This window comes from Artemia franciscana, chromosome 10 (assembly GCF_032884065.1).
Source record: "Artemia franciscana chromosome 10, ASM3288406v1, whole genome shotgun sequence".
NCBI classification, from domain to species: Eukaryota; Metazoa; Arthropoda; class Branchiopoda; order Anostraca; family Artemiidae; genus Artemia; species Artemia franciscana.
Window position 1 is genome coordinate 16,338,612 of NC_088872.1, and position 22,913 is coordinate 16,361,524.

General features: G+C 38.4%; 1 protein-coding gene across 1 annotated transcript in view; it reads left to right on the plus strand.

Annotated features, from left to right (window-relative positions):
• The window catches only part of LOC136031841 (protocadherin Fat 4-like), a 162,746-nt gene that overhangs the window by 105,846 nt on the left and 33,987 nt on the right, over positions 1–22,913 (plus strand). The window contains exon 22 of the mRNA XM_065711677.1: positions 5,841–5,948. Coding sequence (XP_065567749.1) covers positions 5,841–5,948 — 108 coding nt within the window. The remainder of the gene's footprint in view (positions 1–5,840; positions 5,949–22,913) is intronic.

The window sequence follows — 22,913 nt, forward strand, 5'->3', positions numbered from 1 at the left end:
TGAGCATCCTACTCATGATGTTCTTGAAGTTGCCTTTTGATGCGATAAGCTGTTCAAAAAGTATTGCTGATAAGCCCGTATCATTAATCTGTATGTACATAGTATGTTCTGATTTATTTCAACTTACCCCTCAACGTTCCCTCAAATATTTTTTTCAATACCCGCAGCCTTAGTGGTAGCCTACTCACTACAGAAGAAGGAGTGTTAGTGGTAGTAGTGGTAGTAGTAATAGTAGTTGTGGTAGCAGAAGAAGCAGCAAGAGTTGTAGCAAAAGTAGTATCCAAATATTGTCTTTTTGGTCAACTGATCATGTCCTTTATCATGTCCTGAAAATTCAAAATTAATATACTCAGTCAGTTCTAAGTCAAACCCTTTGAACAACCCAAATACACATGAGTTATTACACATTAATTATATATGTTTAGTTAGCCCTATCCATAGGGCGCTGGGGGGTTGTGTCAACCGTAAAGTCATTGTTGTATATTGTTTGGACTATTGTGAAAAAAACGCTGTCTCACAATTTCAATCAGATGCGTTTGGTGAAACAAGGGGTTGTTAGAGGGGGGCCAGTTGTCCTCCATCCCTTTTATCTCTTAAAAGGGAACTAGAGCTTCCAATTTTTAACCAAATAATTCTCTTCAGAACTGAAACAACCATCCCTTCTATAAGAACCTTAAGCCACGGGGTACAGCTTACAACTCTCACCCCCAGGCTTCGGTGGTTTGTATCAACCCCATAAGCCTTGTTATACGATCTTTGGACTGATTTAAATAAAATAACTGTCTCAAAATTTCTATCGGATACATTTTGGGAAAAAACGACGTGTGAGTGGGGGGAGATGTAGCTGCCCTCCATCACTTTTGACTCTTAAAAAGGAACTGGTACTTCCAATTTTCAACCAAGTGAGTCTCCTCTAAAGTTTACGGAGTCATCCCGTCAATAAAAATCTTAAATACCCAGGGCATAACTTACAACCATTGCCCCCTGGCTTTGGGGTTATTTGGAGCATTTTGAATAAAATGGATATCTCCAAATTTCTATTAGATGTATTTAATGAAAATTCTACGTGTGCGTAGGGGGGGGGTAGCTGCCCTTTGATCACTTAGAATCTCAAAAAAGACACTAGAGTTTCTGATAAACAATCCAATCAGCCCCTTCGAAATTTTATTCTACCACGCTTTCTATGAGAACCATATATGCCCCCAGGGCATAACTTACAACACGTGCCTGAGGGCTGTGAGGGAGGGAGAGGTTTGTTATCCTCGACGACATAATTCCTGGACCTTCTAATTACGTTGAACAAAATAGGTATCTCAAAATTTTGATCAGATATGCTTGGGGAAATGAGTGTTTGCCCTCCAATCACTTTCAACTATTAAAAAAGGCATGGGCTCTCCCGATTTTCGATCGAATTAGCCCTTTTGAAGTGATTTACGATAACTGCTTCTATGTGAAGTGCCCAGGTCTAAAAAAAATTACACATTGCGCCAACATCGTTCTTTACTTAGGCAATGCTATTGGGCTGCTAATCATATTTGATCGTTTTTCAAATAATCCTAAGAAATCCGTCCCCCTCAGTGGAAAATCCCTCCACAAAAATTTCCTTCATAGAAATCTCCTCCCACATAAAATTCTTCTCCGCGAAATTACCTCTAGACAATTCCATCCTCGATGCGAATTCCCCTAGAAAATTTCTTACTTACGATTCCGCTTGGAAAGTACTCCTTTGCATACTTTTATTTGAAGAATAAATTGTTATATTTAAGTTCTTATTGTTTTTCAGATCATGGTGGAATCTTTAGGGTAGAAGATATCTTCCCCCACATGGAAAGTTTCTCCTGTGGAAAACTTCCCTTCGGAGAATTTCTCTTCGGGATAATTCCCCCAAAAAGAATTTTTCCCATGAGAAATTGCTCCACCTAAGGATTCCCCAGAGGATTTTAACAATTTCCCTTTGACAATTTCCCATACCACCTCCATATGTAAAACGGGGTCAACTACAGGAAAGTGGGACTAATAAAGGAACTTCGTATATGAACTCTGGCTCATTCCCGCCGTGGAAAATTTTCCCTGGAAAGTTTGCAACAGAGACCCCCATTCCAATGGGAAATTCTCTCCGTAGAAAACTAATCCTCAAAACCCCTCCGTGAAAAGTGCTGGTATACTTTCCAATAACGAAAAAACTATGTGTAAGCAAATTTCATGACCTGCACCCCTTCCTCTGAAGGGTCTACGGGGTCAATTCATCCCCAAAGATATAGTTATTGGACTTTCAAACTATACTGAATAAAACCGCTATCGCAAAAATTATGATCAGTCAAGGAGAAAAATGGTGTGGGGGGGGCTAGTTGCCCTCCAATTTTTCAGGTCACTTAAGAAGGGCACTAGAGCTTTTAATTTCTGTTTAAATGAGCCATCTCCCATTCTTCTAAAGCTATAGCTTTAATACAATCACCCTTGGGAAGAACAAAGACAAAAAAAAATGCAAATAAACACGCATCCCTGATCACAAAAAATCAAAACTGGCAAAAATACAAAATTCCATATTTTTGAAGACGAGAGCTTGAGAACTCTACAGTAGGGTTCTCAGATTGCTAAATCTGATGGTGCAATTTTCAATACATTGACCTCTAGATAATGTTTCCCCTTTTCTTTGAAATCAGGCAAATTTTTATCAGACAATTCATTTCGATTCGGCATAAAAATCAACTTTTTTTTATAAGCGTAACTATAAGGCTACAAGGAAGCAGAAGTGCCCGGGAATATGAATTTGTTAAATTAAGATGGCTTATGAAAGATTTAGGAAATGGTCGCTGAATCTCCAGCCTCACACCGTGTCCTAAGAAATTTTCCCCAAGATTGTCTGTATATATTGTATAAATTTTAAATCAGCGGCATGTGAAACAGGCCCTTCCTAGTAATTTGATTTATAATGATAGTCCAGTTTTAACTTATAAATTTTCAAAAACTATTGGGCAAATTATTTTTAATTATAATTTAATACTAAAAAGACTAGATAGTGATATAAATTGGAAACCGGTTTGTAATTGTAAGCAACTTGGCCCATTTGTAAATCCTACTTACAAACATGTTATAACAGGGGACTTGTCAATAATAAAGCAAGATGATCTTCAAATTATAATGAATAAAGGGGCTAATTTCCGTCTATCTCATCATCTGAAACCATCGAGTGTTCTTGATGGCTTGGAAAATGATTTTGATTTATTTATTGATAAGTGGTGTAAGAAAGAGAATAAAAATAAAGAGAGTTTTCAAAGTTGGAAGAATTTAATTATTAGTAGAATAAGAAATAAAATATATTCTAACTTAAAAAATAGTAACACCAAATCATTATTTTGTAATGCGAAGATTAAACAAGCAATCGCTAATCTAAAGAATGAATTTGTAATTGTGCCAGTGGATAAAGCTAATAATAATTTTGCCATAATTTGTCAGAAGCTGTATTGTGATATCTTAAAAAGGGAGTTATGCACAACTAATGTTTAAGAAAAGGTAAATATAGAGGATGAGAATTTAATTGAAAAGACTGAAGAAATACTTTTTAAAAATTTTAATATTAAAATAAATGACAATGATAAAAAGTTCCCTTTCCTGTATTGGACTGTAAAATTTCATAAGAATCCCCCTAAACCACGGTTTATTGCTGGAGCAGCTAAATGTCCAACCCGCATTGCTGCTACTGACCTTTCTTTAATTTTAAAAGAAATTGTAAATAAACTTAAAACCTATTGTTCTGGTATTAAAAATTTTTCGAATTTTAATCCATATTGGAGTGTTAATAATTCACTGCAGGTGATAGATTCTTTAACAATGGTTTAAGCTAAAAGAATTGAGTCTTTCGATTTTGCGACAATGTATACTAATTTATCACTTAATGTAGTGTTTGATAATTTAAAAACTGTTATCAAGAAATCTTTCCTCTTATCTAGTAAAAGGTTCTTATAAATAGACATTTATAATAAAAAAGCTATATGGACAAATTGCTTTAATACTACAGTTAACTTGAGATGTTACAGCTTGGATATGATTTTTGAGTTATTGGAATTTGTTTTATACAATACTTATATAAGATTTGGGGGTGATTTGTACAAGCAAATTGTGGGAATTCCCATTGGGGGGAATGCCAGCCCATTTATAGCTGACTTGTTTTTAAGTCACCTAGAATATAAATAAATGATGGATAAGAATAATCCAATTAATTTAAAACATGCTTTGTCAAATAATAAAAGATACTTAGATGATATTTTGGTCTTAAATTGTAAGGATTTCATTGATATTTCTAAAAATATATATCCATCAGAGCTTATTCTTGAGCCTAGTCATGGCGCTGGTCATGAAGATCATTTTTTAGATTTAAATATTAATATTTGTGATAATAATAAATTAAGTTTTAAAATGTATAATAAAACGGCTGATTTTGGTTTTGAAGTGATTAGTCTCCCATTCCTTCAAAGTAATATACACTCAAATATCACATATTCAGCGTTTTTCTCACAGTTACTTCGTTATGGAAGGATTTGTAGTAATTATATTGATTTCAAAAATAGATGTAAAACCTTAAGCCAAAAATTGATATCAAGAGGTTTTTCTGCAAATAAATTAACTTGGCAATTTAAAAAATTTAGTTTTCATTATAACGAACTTTTAAATAAATATCAAAAGAATTATCTAGAAATACTTAAAGAAATTTTCAACTAATTTCGGAGGTTCGAGAAATGTTGTCGCAGCGCCATTTATTTTGAATTGTGTTTCTAATTGAGCGGATTTTCTTAAAAATTAGCCACATGGTAAAGATGAATTCCATAATTGTTTAGTTCATTCAGGTTTTTTGCAATGTGTTAATATTTGTGATTTGGTAAAATTTATAATATTTAGTTTACCTATTGTTGCTAAAGGGAGGGATATATTAACAGGATAAGCTTGTTTTGGTTTTACTTGGTTGTTTTACATTTGCTGTTTTTTTTTCTTTCATAGGCATGTATTTTGGGGGTGATACCTGACGCAGGGATGCCATGGATATTCTGTGGTAGCCACAACACTGTGCTGGGTAGAGAATTTAGATTGGCGAAACCCTATATAGGCCAGTGTATTCTCCTGATGAGCCCTTATGTTGGGTGCTGCCCCTGAGATATTTGTCTATATTATTTTTTCTATTGTTTGGTAAATGACGACTTATACTTATTGACGACATGACTGCCTGTTCATGGATTATTCTTTATGGTTGATTGTGTGTGGCTATGCTGTTTGACCTTTGTGATTGTATGGATGAGTAGGGTTAAGGCCTCACTCAAGTGCTGGTCTATATTAATCACTAATTTAGGAAAACAGTCTTCCTTTTCTCCTTCTATCTCTCCTTTTTTTTCTTTTTTTTGTGTTTGTGCTGTTGCATTGGTGATTTTTCTTTTCATGATATAACTTGATACATCTCTTTTAGATCATACTAATTCAAGGAATGGTGCTAAATAGCCACACTCAAGTTTAACAGATTTACAGAGTAGAGACACTACTATTTTAAACCTTGTAGAAATTGTAGCTATACAATTATTTCCAGTTGGTTTACATTTTCTTAAAAACAAGGACTTTCACCTCTAGACTCTTAATGTCTGTGGAATTATCTTCGTATATTTCTTAACTTATGCACACATCTAACACTTTTGTTCTTTTGCAATTTGCAATTTCAACTGGTTCTTACTTTTGTGCGTTGGAATTACAATAATCTCTTAAGATATTACTCAAAATAATTTCAAATAGTGTTTGTTTTTTTCACAGTGCTATAAACCACAGAGGGCTTTGGTCATGCAGTATGATTTTTTTTTCAGAAAATCACGAGAATTTAACACAAACATTCAAACCTGCGGAAGATATCGACAATAATGGTTTGGATCCTGGAGATGAATTTTATCAGCAGATTTGCTATTTTATAGTCGGTAAGTTTTTTTATAATAAAATAGATTTCATCGATATTATGACTATAGAGTAACAACGAAGCTTTTGATATTTTGGAGAAGGGGATGGATTAACTACGGAAAAGGCCTTTTTAACAATTATCTAACCCAAAGGTGTGACCTTCTGTGCTGTTTTGTCTTGGCATCTTGGAAGAAGGAATTTCACCTTTCCTCCTTTTCCGAACATTTCATTATTTTCTCCCTTTAAAACCTCTCGGTATAATGACTATTTTCTGTAAACAGAATTGATAACTATTCTGGGATATGCTAGGCAATACAACTTCAATATTCTTAAAAAATTTAAGCCTTAAGTCTCCTAGACATTTTGTAAAATGATAAAAATGCTCTAAAATGTCCGGATCGATGCAAAAGAACTGGAAAAGACCCATTTATTTTTGGGCCTACCCGATTTAAATTTAATTGGTAAATTAATGGCCCTCTTACGGAGGCGCCTTCAAAGGGCTGTAAACGATGAGTTAACTTTGAAAAATTTGTATTTTCTAAAACATATTTTTAATATAATTGATGCAGCTTTTGACTTATAAAAGTTTGCCATCTATTAGACTAGTGAGACTACCTCTAGTCTCATAAATTTGCAATTTTTGAGACTGTGAGAGTAGTTCTAGTATCAAAACACAAAATGTTCTTAATGAGCCACCTTTTGGCACCCAGTGTATGGTAATCTCGGTGAAACATTCCTTTTTTGGACAAGCTACAATAACAACAAAAGTGCAACATTATTTTATTTTCCATTCAGAACTTTTTTCAAATATAATAGTTGCTCATGTGGTGATAGTCATTTATTTACCCAATTTGAGTCACCGTAGGCTAAATTACTTAGAGAGTTTTGACTTGTGAATAGTTTCCATAATTCTTAGTTCACCAGTCGAAAGGGTTTGTGGTCTCTGGTAATAGTTCTGGTGAGCGATAGTTACCGTTTCTTTACTCAATTAAGAGCCTAAAAGCAGACCATGTCAAACAATTTTGTAGGTTTTATGCTTTTCTACACAAAGCCCTGTGTTACTGTCCTGCTTTACTGCATAAAATCCTGTGCAATGATTTGCCATTAGCAAAAAATGCACCCATGTCAAAACCTGAAACAAGAAAAAATAGTAAATAAGAATATATACAGCATGTTACAGTTATATAAGGATGAGAGCCCAGTATTCACATAGTTGAAATCAGATTGAGGCGCCACCTTTTATTTTGATTTACTTGACTTATGTCCCCTGCCGGACATAGTTCAGCGTAGAGAGCGATATCAGTCTCCTCCAACTAGTACGATCAGCAGCTAACGCTGGTGCACCGTGGACATCGATGCTTGCCAACTTCCAATATTTGGACGCGTATCGGACCATCGATGTTTCAGTCTGCCTTGAGATTGTTTCAAGCCGGCTTCTGCGGGGTTAAAGTTCGGCACGATTTTCGCAGGTAGGTGTGATGGCATTCTAAGGAGATGACCGTATCATCGTAGATTTTACTCAGCAATTGTGATGGAAAATAGTGTCCGGTGCGTTGTCTCTAGCATCTTCTCGTTGCTGTTGAAGTCGAACCATCTCAGGCCTCCTATCCTCCTAAGGCTTTTCGTCTCGAAAACGTTTACGGTCTTGAGAGCTGTGATTGTGGCCGACCTGGCTTCTGTTCCATAGAGAATTACAGACCCGACCAGGGCGTTGAAAATTTGCAGCTTCATATTTAGACTAATACTTGGTCTTCGCCATAGGTGACGACTTAACCTGCCCTTGACAGCAGATGCCTTGGTTATTCTTTCTTGTAGTTCAGGTGGAAGCGAGCCATCAGTAGCAATGACACGGAAAGTACTCGAACTGCTGAGGCACGTCGACAGCAGTTGTTCGATCCAGGGTGACAGATGGGATTGGCAATGGTCATGGATCAAGGACCATAATCTTGCTTTTGTCTCAGTTGACCTGTAGTCGTACTTTTGCAGTTTATTCTTGTAGGATGTAAAGTGCTTCCACCAGTTTTGTCCATGGATTCCGCCATAAGCACCAGGTTGTCGGCAAAGTCAGCGTCCAAGAGGATGCGATCGCCAAGTTTAAGGCTAAATCCAAGCCTTGTGGTCGTCCTCGCCTTAACGTGGTCCATGATGAGGTTGAACAGTTCGAGCGCGACGGCACAACCTTGCCAAACCCCTGTACAGTTTCAAAGGAACAGATTTTGTCAATTGTTGACTGGGACACAGCTCTCTGTTTCGTGATGGAGTGCTTCAAAGAGTCTACAGTGCTTATCTGGAAGGCCGATGGACTTCAAGATGCTCCACAGGGCATCCCGGTAGATTGAATCAAAAGCAGCTCGGAAGTCGACAAAGGCGATGAATGCCTCCTGTCAAAAATCCCTGGTTTTCTCGACTACTTGATGGACTGTGAATATTTTCTCTAAGGTCGGTCACTCTGACATAAACCTGGCTTTTTTTGGTGGTTGGAACCGGTGGAAAATGCTTCAGCAACGATCCAGAAGTACCATTGAGAAGAATTTGCCAGGTACTGAGAGAAGGGTTATTCTCCAGTAATTGGCACTGTCACTTCACCTGCCTTTTCTACTCCAAAAGGGGATGATGATTCCTCTCCGCCAGTCTTCCGGAATGACCTCCGTTTCCAACACAACAGAAAAGAGAGTCTGCTAAAGAATGAACAGAAATACGTATTTCAGCAACTCTGAAATTATAAATCCTATACCAGAGGCTTAATTGTTCTTCAACCTGTTCATCGCGTTTCTTATTTCTGAGGTGTTAAATGGATTATTCGGAAGATCACCGACTTCGATGGCTCGACGGGGAGACTTACAGAGTATTTCGTCGGCTACTACAGAGGGAGTAGTTCTGTTTAGGTGCAAAGCGAAATGTTCCTTACAGAAATCAAGGCACGAGCTTCCATTCGAAAAAAGCGTCCTGTCTCTTGAAACGATGGATTCCCCTGTAGGAGCCTTGCTTTCAGTGCGATCTCTAAGATGCTTGAACAGACTACCCATGTCTCTCTTCCTCACCGCTTTCTCAATTTTGTCAGCTTTCTTTTGGACAAATTCATTTCGGTCTCGGTGCTTGAGCTTGTTGCTTGTTGCAAGAGGAAGCTTGTAGCTTCCTCTTGGACGCCATATCACTATGTAGTCTAGCCTATCGCCTCTGTTCTACGACATACGAAGTTTTTTCTGAAATCCAAGCTTTTTGGGGGTGCCTCTTCTTGCCTAGTAGCAGTTACACAGCTTCATACATTTGAGTCTTGAAGTACTTCCAGGCATCTTTGCTATTCGTGACAGTGTGAAGTAACTCTAATCGGTTCGATACCTCGACGGCATACTTTTGCTTGGCGTCAAACTCCTTCAGTTTCAAGACATCAATAGCTGTTTCCCTGGTTTTGGACCGCTGGGCATTCAGGCGATGCTGAACTTCAGCGCAGAGAAATCTATGTTCACCATTTCCAATCTCGGCTGATCTGTACGTTCTACAATTCCTCAGCGCTTCGAGAGGATAACATAGTCGATCATTTTTTCATGTGGCTGTCGTTGCTGTACCTTGTATATTGGTGAGTGTTTTTGAGCTGAAAGTACGTGTTTGCAACAACAAGGTCGTGAGATCTGCAGAGCTCAAGTAGAGACCATTGCCATTATGGGGATCAGGCCTTACGCGTCTTATGGTGCCTCTCTATACGCCTGTGTCGTCTCTTAATGCTACGTTGAAGCCTCCAAGCAGGACGCTGATGTCATGGGGGGATACGCTTGCGAGGGTTCTGGAGAGTTCAGGATGAACGGGCCACCCTATACGGCACGATTAGTTTTTAACGGAGGTAGTGAGTCCTCCTATCCGATGGGGCGTGGCTACTTACTGGTAACCAATTCCAAGAGCCGAGCGAGTGCCATGCCCCCACCAAAGAATGATCAAATCTTTTTTTAATCATATTTTGTGAAAATTCTTTGTTTTTTGTGTGACTTACTTGACTTGACTTAAGTCTCCTGTCGGGCACTGCTCGGCGTAGAGAGTGACGTCTGCCTCCTCCATCTACAACGGTCCATGGCGAGTATTTGCTCTTCTCCCTGTCTGATGTTTGCCATCGTCATGAACTCGGACAGGCTGTCGGACCAACGTTTCTTCGGTCGGTCGCGAGGTCGCTTCCAACCAACTTTGATTAGGTTGAAGTCGTAGATCATCTTTGCGGGTAGATGTGGTGGCATTCGAAGCAGATGCCCGAACCATCGTAAGGTTCGCTCAGCTGCTTGAGTCGAAAACCAAGACTGCTTTGTGAGCTGCAGAAGCTTCTCATTGCTGACGAAGTTGGACCATCGTAGGCCCTCAATCCTCCTCAGACTCTTTGCATGAAATACGTGTATTTTCTTGAGGGTTGCAGCTGATGCTTGCCATTTCTCAGCTCCGTAAAGCATCACAGGACCGACTAGAGCGTTGAAGATCCGCAGTTTCGTTGTGCGACTGTTGTTTGCTTGTTTTCTTTGGCTTCGCCTCCATGCACAACGATCGGAAAGAAAACAATTCGCTGCAGATATCGGGAAACTAAAAGAAACAGATACTTGCCAGAAGTACAGTATCGAGATATCGAATCGCTTCGAGGCCCTTGGCTCACTTAATAGCAGCGAAGATGTCTGGAAGCATTTTAAATTGCAAACCAGCGAAGCAGCACAACTAGTGCTTGGTAAGAGGAGTTACCCAAAGAAATTGTGGCTAACTAATGTAACACTTCAAGTCACTGAGCAAAGACGGAAGGCAAGACTTCTTGGGGACATGACCACATGTCGAAGGCTCAATGGAGTGCGGAATAGACCCATTCACCGGGATAGAACCTAGTTTGTTGCAAGGCCCATGAAATTGAGCTAGCTGCAAAAAAGAAAGACATGGGCAGCCCATTCAAGCATCTCCGAGATCTCACTGAAAATAAAACTCCCACCTTGGGTCCCGTCCTGTCCAGGGATAGTGCACTTCTTTCTGACGAAGGTTCTTGTCTCGAGCGGTGGAAGGACCACTTCTGTTCGCTCCAAAACAATGCTGGTCCGTCTGCGCCTCCTAGTGATTGTCCCAGCCAACCTTGCAGTCAAAGACCTGGAACAGATGTTCCTCCAGATGAGCCTTTCAGCCCCTCAGAAATTGGAGATGCAGTAAAAAGACTCAAGAATAATAAAGCTGCTGGTATCTGCGGCTTAAACTCAGAGTTGCTAAAATATGGAGGTCCTGCAATGCTCCTGTTTCTACACACCCTGTTCTCTACAATCTGGCAAACAGAAATATATCCCGAGGATTGGCGGAAGGGTGTCATCATCCCCTTATGGAAGAGAAAAGGCTCAAGAAGCGACTGCTCCATCTACCGGGGAATAACCCTATTGTCAGTCCCTGGCAAACTGTTTTCAATGGTACTGCTGGATCGATGTCGGAGTATCATTTGAAAAATCCGGCGACCGGAGCAAGCAGGTTTTATGTCGGATCGTTCAACCATCGAGCAGATTTTCACGATTCGACAAATAGTAGAGATGTCCACCGAGTTCCGACAGAAAGCATTTATTGCCTTCGTTGACTTCCGTGCTGCATTTGACTCAGTCGATCGAAAAGCTCTTTGGTGGATTCTAGAGTTTACTGGCCTACCCGAGAAATATTGCAGACTTCTCAAGGCGCTGCACAATGGGACGGAGAGCTGTGTACAAGTAAATAGTCGGCGCAGCCCCTTCTTTCAAATCACTACAGGGGTGCGCCAAGGATGTGCAGTGGCCCCAGAGCTCTTCAATGTCACCATAGATTACGTTATGACAAAAACCACTTCAAGTCTCAGCTTTGGGATCAAAATCAGAGATCATAGCATCATAGATGTTGATTTTGCCGATGACTTGGCCATTCTGGCGGACTCCATGGAGCAGCTGCTGGAAGCGCTCTGAATTCTGCGAGAAGAGGCTGCCAAAGTAGGACTGGATATAAACTGGAACAAAACTAAAATTATGGCCATAGACCCGTCTCCTCCTGCTGTTAACTCTCCAGTTAGCCAGGACAGCACCACTAGCATCGAGGTTGTTAAAGACTTCACCTACTTGGGCTCCAAAATTTCTTCAAATGGCTCACTTCTCCCCGAGCTGCAGGCGAGATTATCTAAAGTGTCTTCTCTCATGGGTAGACTGAATCGTCACCTCTAGCGAAAAAAAAACAACAGTCGCACAACGAAACTGCGGATCTTCAACGCTCTAGTCGGTCCTGTGATGCTTTACGGAGCTGAGAAATGGCAAGCATCAGCTGCAACCCTCAAGAAAATACACGTATTTCATGCAAAGAGTCTGAGGAGGATTGAGGGCCTACGATGGTCCAACTTCGTCAGCAATGAGAAGCTTCTGCAGCTCACAAAGCAGTCTTGGTTTTCGACTCAAGCAGCCGAGCGAACCTTACGATGGTTCGGGCATCTGCTTCGAATGCCACCACATCTACCCGCAAAGATGATCTACGACTTCAACCTAATCAAAGTTGGTTGGAAGCGACCTCGCGACCGACCGAAGAAACGTTGGTCCGACAGCCTGTCCGAGTTCATGACGATGGCAAACATCAGACAGGGCGAAGAGCAAATACTCGCCATGGACCGTTGTAGATGGAGGAGGCAGACGTCACTCTCTACGCCGAGCAGTGCCCGACAGGAGACTTAAGTCAAGTCAAGTAAGTCACATAAAAAACAAAGAATTTTCACAAAATATGATTAAAAAAAGATTTGATCATTCTTTGGTAGGGGCATGGTACTCGCTCGGCTCTTGGAATTGGTTACCAGTAAGTAGCCACGCCCCATCGGATAGGAGGACTCACTACCTCCGTTAAAAACTAATCGTGCCGTATAGGGTGGCCCGTTCATCCTGAACTCCCCAGAACCCTCGCAACCGTATCCCCCCATGACATCAGCGTCCTCCTTGGAGGCTTCAACGTAGCATTAAGAGACGACACAGGCGTATAGAGAGGCACCATAAGACGCGTAAGGCCTGATCCCCATAATGGCAATGATCTTTACTTGAGCTCTGCAGATCTCACGACCTTGTTGTTGCAAACACGTACTTTCAGCTCAAAAACACTCACCAATATACAAGGTACAGCAACGACAGCCACATGAAAAAATGATCGACTATGTTATCCTCTCGAAGCGCTGAGGAATTGTAGAACGTACAGATCAGCCGAGATTGGAAATGGTGAACATAGATTTCTCTGTGCTGAAGTTCAATATCGCCTGAATGCCCAGCGGTCCAAAACCAGGGAAACAGTTATTGATGTCTTGAAACTGAAGGAGTTTGACGCCAAGCAAAAGTATGCCGTCGAGGTATCGAACCGATTAGAGTTACTTCACACTCTCACGAACAGCAAAGATACCTGGAAGTACTTCAAGACTCAAATGTATGAAGCTGTGTAACTGCTACTAGGCAAGAAGAGGCACCCCCAAAAAGCTTGGATTTCAGAAAAAACTTCGTATGTCGTAGAACAGAGGCGATAGGCTAGACTACATAGTGATATGGCGTCCAAGAGGAAGCTACAAGCTTCCTCTTGCAACAAGCAACAAGCTCAAGCACCGAGACCGAAATGAATTTGTCCAAAAGAAAGCTGACAAAATTGAGAAAGCGGTGAGGAAGAGAGACATGGGTAGTCTGTTCAAGCATCTTAGAGATCGCACTGAAAGCAAGGCTCCTACAGGGGAATCCATCGTTTCAAGAGACAGGACGCTTTTTTCGAATGGAAGCTCGTGCCTTGATTTCTGTAAGGAACATTTCGCTTTGCACCTAAACAGAACTACTCCCTCTGTAGTAGCCGACGAAATACTCTGTAAGTCTCCCAGTCGAGCCATCGAAGTCGGTGATCTTCCGACTAATCCATTTAACACCTCAGAAATAAGAAACGCGATGAACAGGTTGAAGAACAATTAAGCCTCTGGTATAGGATTTATAATTTCAGAGTTGCTGAAATACGTATTTCTGTTCATTCTTTAGCAGACTCTCTTTTCTGTTGTGTTGGAAACGGAGGTCATTCCGGAAGACTGGCGGAGAGGAATCATCATCCCCTTTTGGAGTAGAAAAGGCAGGTGAAGTGACAGTGCCAATTACTGGAGAATAACCCTTCTCTCAGTACCTGGCAAATTCTTCTCAATGGTACTTCTGGATCGTTGCTGAAGCATTTTCCACCGGTTCCAACCACCAAAAAAAGCCAGGTTTATGTCAGAGTGACCGACCTTAGAGAAAATATTCACAGTCCATCAAGTAGTCGAGAAAACCAGGGATTTTCGACAGGAGGCATTCATCGCCTTTGTCGACTTTCGAGCTGCTTTTGATTCAATCTACCGAGATGCCCTGTGGAGCATCTTTAAGTCCATCGGCCTTCCAGATAAGCACTGTAGACTCTTTGAAGCACTCCATCACGAAACAGAGAGCTGTGTCCCAGTCAACAATTGACAAAATCCGTTCCTTTGAAACTGTACAGGGGTTTGGCAAGGTTGTGCCGTGGCGCTCGAACTGTTCAACCTCATCATGGACCGCGTTAAGGCGAGGACGACCACAAGGCTTGGATTAAATCCGATTAGAAATCCTCCTTAGTCGCATCATCAGAATCGTTGGTCGGGGCATAGCATACGATGACAGTCATCTTGCCATGCTAGTGTCCAAAGTGAGCCTTCGTTAATCTGTGCAACAGTAAAAATAAAAAATAAAAAAAATTTGGAGTTTTTACAAAAATAAGATATCCTTTTCAATTTTGTTGTTATTTTGATGCTTGAGTATACTAGGTGCTTCAAAATAAAATTTCTAAGTTTGGTGCTTTACAATATTTTGAGGAAAGTTCCTGCTAATTTTTTTCCAGTTCTATGTTATCATAGGCAGCACAACAGCACTGCCTACGTAAAGAGCGATGTAGGCACGATGTATTAATATTATTTGTTTGTTTAGACAAAGGTAATTTCTTCGAAAAAAACTTCGTTTTTTTCTTCGAAAAAACTTCGAAAAAAGCTAGTGTGATTAGAAATTGAAGGATCTAATGCCCTTTTTATAGTCGAAAGGGATCGGAAGGCAACTAGCCCTCCTCCCACGTCCACCATTTTCCCAAACACATCCAACCAAAATTTTTAGATAGTCATTTTGTTCAGCGCAGTTGAAAGGTCCGAAAACTACGTGTTTGAGGATGACACACAGGGCAAGGGTTGTAAGTTCAGCCCTTAGGGCAAGGGTTAGAAGTTCTGCCCTGGGGGAAAACAAGGTATATATAGAAAGACTAATAGTATAAACTTCGGAGGAGGCTTATTGGATTGGTAATCAGAAGTTCTAGTGCTCTTTTTAATATTCAGAGCTATCAGAGGGTGGATAAACCTCCACACAATTCATATTCCCGAAATGCCTCTGATACAAATTTTGAGATGGCCATTTGTTGCTTCAGAAACATCAAAAAGAGCCCATTCAATTGTAGATTGAAAGGGCTAGTGCCCTTTTTAATAGTCAAAACTGATCAAAGGACAACTAACCCTCTCCCAAGCCCACAATTTCCCCAAACACATCCAACAAAAATTTTTAGATAGCCATTTTGTTCAAAGTAATTGCCAGGTTTGGAAAATAGGTCTTCGAGGATGATATCCCCCCAAGCCCTGGATGGGCTTCGGGGGATATCTCAAATGTTTGACAATTGAATGGGCTCTTTTTGATGTTTCTGAAACAGTCATGGAGATTTGTTCTTTAAAATTTAAAAACTACACAGCTAGAGTAGAGAAAAACGCCATGCCAGCCACGTCGGACAAAGTTTATGTACGTGAGGGTGGTGTGAAAGTACTATCCAATGGGAACTATAGTATTTCAGATCGAGAGGGCACTTTTCTAAGTGTATATGTGGTATTTTTAGACTAAAAATATGTGTATATTTATCGCAAAAATAAAGACAAGTGTTTTTATAAACTGTGATATTATTGCATTGATTAAAATTTTTTTATATTAATTGTAAAATAAAACAAGAGTTTTTTAAACTGTGATTTTTTTGTTGGTTAAAAATATTGTGCATTTACTGTAAAATTGAACGGATACATGATCCTAAATTGTTGTTGTTGTTGTTGCTATTCTTGACCATAGTACTAGGACTGATAGGGAAATTATTTATTCGTTGGACAACTATAGTTTACAGTTAGTTGTAGTCCAGCTGTTGAAAACAACAATATGCTTCAATTTTAAACATCGTTCATATCATTTCTTTGTGGTCCATCAATGTCGGGCAAAGTAATGCTTTTAACAAAAATAATCAGAAATCGTGATAAAATGTTTTGAAAAACCCGAAAGCAAGCTACTACTGCTACACTCTTTGGCATGTGGTATATGATAAAATAAAAGGTATTCCACCAGACACAAAATCCATACCGGGCCTTAGTATGCTCAACATTATTGAGCAAAACTGTTAGTTGAGTATTGATGATTTAGCTGAATCCACTGAACAATGGTCTCAGGAAATGCTATAATTGTTTAATGTCCTCTCACATCATGAGCGGATTTCCATAATCCTAGTTCTACACAGTCTCTTTCATCAGAGCAAATATCTGAGTTCACTTGCTTTTAATTGTGCCTACTATATCATTTACGGAGTTGTTCGTGATTCAAATTCTCTTCTAACTCTCAATAAATGGTCAAGGTAACAACTAAACCCTATGTTTACATTCTATCGGATGTCAATCAGAATACACCCGAGGATTTGCGTGTAGTTACAGAAATATTTTTGACGATGAAATTACCGTATATATTACAGTGAACAGTAAAAAAGGTCATTAGTTGTCATCATGATACTGAAGAAACTACATGAAAAAAGATATTTATTTTCTGTTCTAAGAAGTTCAACACTGTCACTTAGGAAAGCCATGCTTTAATATGGTATTAACTAAGAGTTGATTAATCTCATATGTGAACAGTGTTTAATTTTAACCAAAGGCATTGTTCAATTACCAAAAGTGGTTAAACAAGAGACAAAGCAACACCATTCCATTGCTTGTACCCCGGCTTGCAAAAATGAAGAAAAATATTTTTTGAGAAAACGTCTTCTCCAATCGGGTGGTAGCTTTTTTACACTTTTACTGCCGATAATTGCTGGACTTGACAACAATGTCTCTAGAAAAATGGCTAAACCCTACAAATTGACGCCAATAGAATTTGCCCTTTCACCAATTGAACACTTTCAGGATAATATCAGTAGACTCACTGATGATGGGAATGTTGCCTTTGATAAACAAACTAATTCCGCTTCAAGATGCACTTCAGCGAGTGGAAAAACATTAACACTTTCCCTAGGACGGGTCAATGTAAGTGTCATTAATAAAAAGGAAACATCTGTTCAAGATTCTAGAACAACAACACAACCAAAGGAGGAACATTCAATATTGTCAAGTATTGGAGCCATACTACCACACTCATATCGTGAACAAATTACAAGAGCTTGGAACTTAACGTATCTGATGGAATGTGAACACTTTCAAGTTGATAGTAAATGATAACCAATTATAATTTAAGGGAAAATTATAGTCTACTTTATTTAATATATGGTACGGTTACAAGTCGTAAAGGTCTTTTATTATTTGAAAATTATCTATACAACTTTTTAAATGCATTAAACTGCCCTAAAAGTTTTATTACCAATAAGCAAATCCTAAAGAGATTGCAGAAACTTAGTAGCCTAATATTAAAGAAAAAGATGAATCTTGAAAAATACTAGCGCACCTACCGGTAATACTAGTAGCAGAAACAGTGATTTAGTGGCACCAGTGATGGTGAGACAAAAGTGGACACGCATTGATATCAACTCATCTTCACCATCACCATCCACTAGTATGCAAAAGGGTAGCGGACATTACACTACGTCTTTGAGTTCTAAATGGTTGAAGTTTTGAAACATCTTTGTGCAAATATTGGTGAAGTGTAAAGTCCAAGTTCCCCCACCACACCTTCTTAAGTTACTGGACTTCAAAAAATGTTAGCGAGAGATTGTCTACAAAATAAACCACATGGAAATCATAGGGATCATGGTAATCACTATTAAAAAACTAAAGCCTTTTTTTCCGTTGCATATAATGTAAGCAGATCTTTTAACTTTAGAAGAGATTCAAAAGTGTCACAACACACCCTACAAATATATTCTACTTGTAATCATTGTCTTTAGTCGCTATGTATATGCTATTCCATTGCGAACAAAATGAAGTGATGAAGTGCTAAAGATATAGAAAGTATTCTTCGGCAAGACTGTTATCGAAAAATTCAAACGAATCGAGATAGGGATTTTGTTAATCCCCATTTAGAGATGGTAATGTTTAATTATAATACAATGCTCTATGATAGTCATAGTCCTATAATGGCAGCATTGGCCGAACGATTGATACGAGCTACTCGATTTCTAATTTAAAGATATTGTACAGTGAAAAATACTGCTGCTTTTGTCCAAGATTTAGATAAAATCATGCAAATTTAGAATCAATCATTAATCGCTCATCGATCTCTGTCCAACATTAGGCCTCAGAAAGTTCATCGAGAAGATCATGATGCACTTAACACTTTTCTGAAACATTATTCCTGTGAAAGGGTTGAGAAGAAAAATTCCATACCTGTGATACTGTTCGAAATAAAAGAACAACTAATATTTTTGAAAAGTGGAATTACTTATGGTCCACTGAACTTTTTAAAGTGTCAAAAATCCTAGATTCTAAATCTATAACATATCATCCACGAGACACCAAAGATGAAGAGCTTATCGATGGTTAGTTTGAATGTGAACATCAAAAGGTTAAAAATAATAGTAAAATCTATCAAAATGGAAAGATATTAAAGAGTTGTGCGCACGACAGTTGACAAGTCGTACAAGAGACAGTTGCCTGTTCGTTGGCTGTGATACAACTCTGATTTCAATTCATGGGTAGCTGTTGAAGACATAAGCAGGACCCAATGTTTTCTATGTGACATTCATATCCAATGTTTCTGGTCCACTCTACAGTACTTTGAATAAAACAAGTGCTTTTTGGACAAGGCTATCTCTCCATCAAATTCGATTTTGAGAATGACATTGCTCTTGTCAATTGGATTCTCAAAAAAACATTAGATATTCTGGGAATAGACGGTACATAGGACGTAGAAGTTAGACCACGTAATTGGCCACTCATTAGCGAGCATTGGATACAAACACTGAATTTGGGTGAAAATTCCTCCGTCCAATTACTATGCAAGGAATTGGGTAGTATGAATGATTTGTGTCGTGCTATCAATAGAAGAATCTTCACTCGTAAAAATGGTCCCTTTCAATTTAACTATTCAATGAAACAGGGCAAGATCTACATTAGTTCACCTATTGACAATGAAAAGGTTATTCTCAATGATAATCTGATACAGGTTCTTGGTTTTAAACAGAATATAATCAATGGTAGAAGTGCTGGAAGTACTAGTGGCATGGATTGTGTCATTTTCTGCTGGAAGTACTAGTGGCATGGATTGTGTCATTTTCGCCGACAGACAGTTGGATAATTCTTTACGCTTCATTCGCTGCAAAATCGAGAGTTTGTAGCAGCAACGTTCCCCTCCTACGTGTTCTTGAACGAAAAACCATTCAAGATCACATTCATCATTGCAATTTAAAGTATCTTTATTAGATCTCCGTTGACACTTCCCATTTGGAGCTCTGACAGTTACCACTAAGAACTGAATTAGGTGAGCCTTTAGCAATAACAAAAGTTTTGGCTGTGACTGTATCCAAGTTTTGACCCGTTCAATAGCAAGATGTCTAATACAAGACTCTTGGTACAAGACAAATCGGTCATGGAATGAACCATTAGAAGTCTTTCATAAATGTCAGGTTATGATCTTGGCAGTTGGTTTGCTGAGTTGATTCAATCTGCCCTACCCTTGGCTAAAAAATATATTGAGTCGGCTGCCGCGGATTTTGAATCTCTACATTGCACGATTGGGGCTCTGGCGAGGATTTAAAAAAAAGTTTTCAGAAAATATCAGGTCTGGTGCACGATTTCTTGGTGAGCGATCAAAATACTGACAAAATGGAAAAATTTTATAAATGTCGAGAATCACTGAATCACTCATCAGTCTCTACTCAGGTCAGAAACAAAGACTCACTTTTGAAAAAGAAGCAGAAGAAGAAACTAAGGAAGGAAATTGTTAGGTCAAAAAAGGATTTCTTTTCCTTAACTGAAATGGCATATCTACCACACATGGATTCTCATCCATAAAGTGTTCATTTTTAAATCTATTCAATGCAGATAATGTTGATTTGAGTGTAAAACATGGTCACTGTGAACAATTCTATCTGCAGCAAACGCTCTCTGAAAACATCCCTTTTCAAATTTGTTCCGATGGAGACTATTTCGTGGACATGCCTTTCACATGTATTTGTTGAGAAATTCGACAATGAAATGCTAAGCCTTAGTGATGGAATATCCAATGAAAATTGTATATTGTATAATTTATTTCCGATAAATCAGTGTCTACATAAATGTAATATTGGGAGAACTAGCAACAATCTCTCAAGTTATACGAGGTACATACAGTTCATGTTGATGACACCAAAGTCATATAAGGAATTGAGGGGTTCAGCAACGGATATGAATATAAGACAGACACTGACATGACAGACGCACTTAAAAAAAGACGACTAGTGAATTACATTTATTGAGGGAAATAGATCATGAGCTATTTAATATATCCCAATTGCTACCACCGAGTATTAAAGTGGATATAAAATTAACGCTTGCTTCATCCAATTTCTTTCTTAAAAGGAACTTTTAACATCATCCGATGTAACAGTCTCTCCCATTCCGGCAATACTTCATGTACCAAAGCAACAAGGTTATAAGTTCTGCACCTTTGGCAGGGGAAAAACTGAGAGTTAGTGGAAATAATATCAACTTGCTTATTCCTCAAACAATCATAAATCAGTGATATATTGCCTCAGGTTTACGCACCTTCACTGACCCTTCATTTATCAATTACAAAATTCCTTCAAAACTGGCATTGACATTTGTAAAAAGTGCTATGGCTATAGGATCGTCGACAGGCTTCCAAGACAAATTTGAAATTTTTAGACTCTTATCTCTTTTATATAAAGTAAACGCAATCCCACTCTATAATTTATCCTTTGATAAGTCCTATATGACACTGTATGAGTTGAAAATGCAATCCCTAGATCGACATTCATGACTATTTTAAAATAGTATAACTGATACAATATTTGCAAAAACTCAGGTTTTGTTTCATTGGACTTGTCTTGCACCCAAGATATGAGCGTTGTACGAACGGGGAGTTTAGGTTTAGAGTACACGTTTGCCGAGCCATTAGCTAAGAGAATTGCGTTAATCTCGTTAAACCAATTTAAAAATTACTTGGAGATCACTGCCGAAGACAGTGTTCTACTAGACCTTGCACCGTGAAAACAAATCAAATAATCAGCGTATTTAATATGAATCCATGCATGTCAAAATACAAATCCTATTTTGTGTCATCAGATTTCCTGGAAAAAACTCAGAGTGTCAACAATACTCTAATCATTGTTAATAGCAGTCCATCGAGTGTAAACACAGGTCATTGGCTATGCATCTTTCAAACAGCGAAGAATATAGAATTTATTTTATCCTGTTAGCCTACTACATGCATTCTACACTCCACATATCAACAACTTTATTTAAAGCAGTGAGAAAATTGTTATCCAAAACCAGAAGAGAGTGAAGGATTTAATGGCTAAAAGCTGTGATTTTCATGCACTGTTATATTTTGCTTTCCAATGTCGTGGCTATACGTACTAGGACTTTCATCAAAAAGTTAAAAATCTTTTCAATCCCAATAGGACGCTTCAACGGACTTTAACAATAACCTTTAACAATAATTAACCTGGTTTAAACGTGTGAACTACTTAAGGTATTCAGATTGGCTAAATTAGATGCAAAAATTCAAAATCGTAAACTAGTTTAGTTCAAAGTGCACATTTAATGGAAACACATTGGATAAACGAATTCTTTTTAATGTAAATTTGATCAATGAAAAACTTGGATTTTTATACTACTTAAAGGAAAAATAGGTAAGGCAAATATATTTCTTGATTATTTACATTTGAAAATTGCTTGCATATTTTGAAGCTGCTTCAAAACCGATACTGTTACCTTATAAATTACCATTATATATGACAAAAATATATCATTGAACCACTCCCAAATTTCTTATTTTTCAGCTTTTGTAAGCTAACATTTAACTAGGACAAGCTTCATGTATCCTGTTTTTAGTATAGACAAACTATAGTGTCCAAATAAGGTGTGCTCTCTGTGATATAGGCTAGCTTTAGATGCCAAATAAGATGTGAAGTCAGTATCTATGCCAGCCACAATACTTAGAAACCTGGCTTAAACATTTGACCTGACCTGACAATGGTCCTAAAGGTGACTAAATAAAAAAAAAAGTTTTTTAAATGAAATTAAGGAGCAAAATTAAAACTTAGAACGAACAGAAATTACCCCGTATATGAAAGGGACTTTTCCTCTTCAACCCCTCGCTCTTTACGATAAAGTTTGACTCTTTCTCTTAACTCTATTTTTAAAACAGTAAGAAACTTTAGCGTAAAGAGCGGGGCGTTGAGGAGGAAAAGCCCCTTTCATATACGGGGTAATTTCTGTTCATTTTAAGTTTTAATGTTGCTCCTTACTTTCATTTAAAAAACTTGTTTTTTTTGTTTAATTTCTGGACTTTTTTGAATTAATGCATGTTTTGATCTTGGCTCTCCGCACATAAATAATTAAAACGAAATTTGCATATTAATTAATTGCAATTAATTGGAAGATTTTGAGAAAAAAGGAGCAAGGGAGAAGGCCTAGTTGCCCTCCAATTTTTTGATTACTTAAAAAAGCAACTAGAACTTTTAATTTCTTACAAACGTTTTCATTGGTAAAAAAATACGTAACTTATAAATTAACTTACGTAACGAACTTCTATATTCGT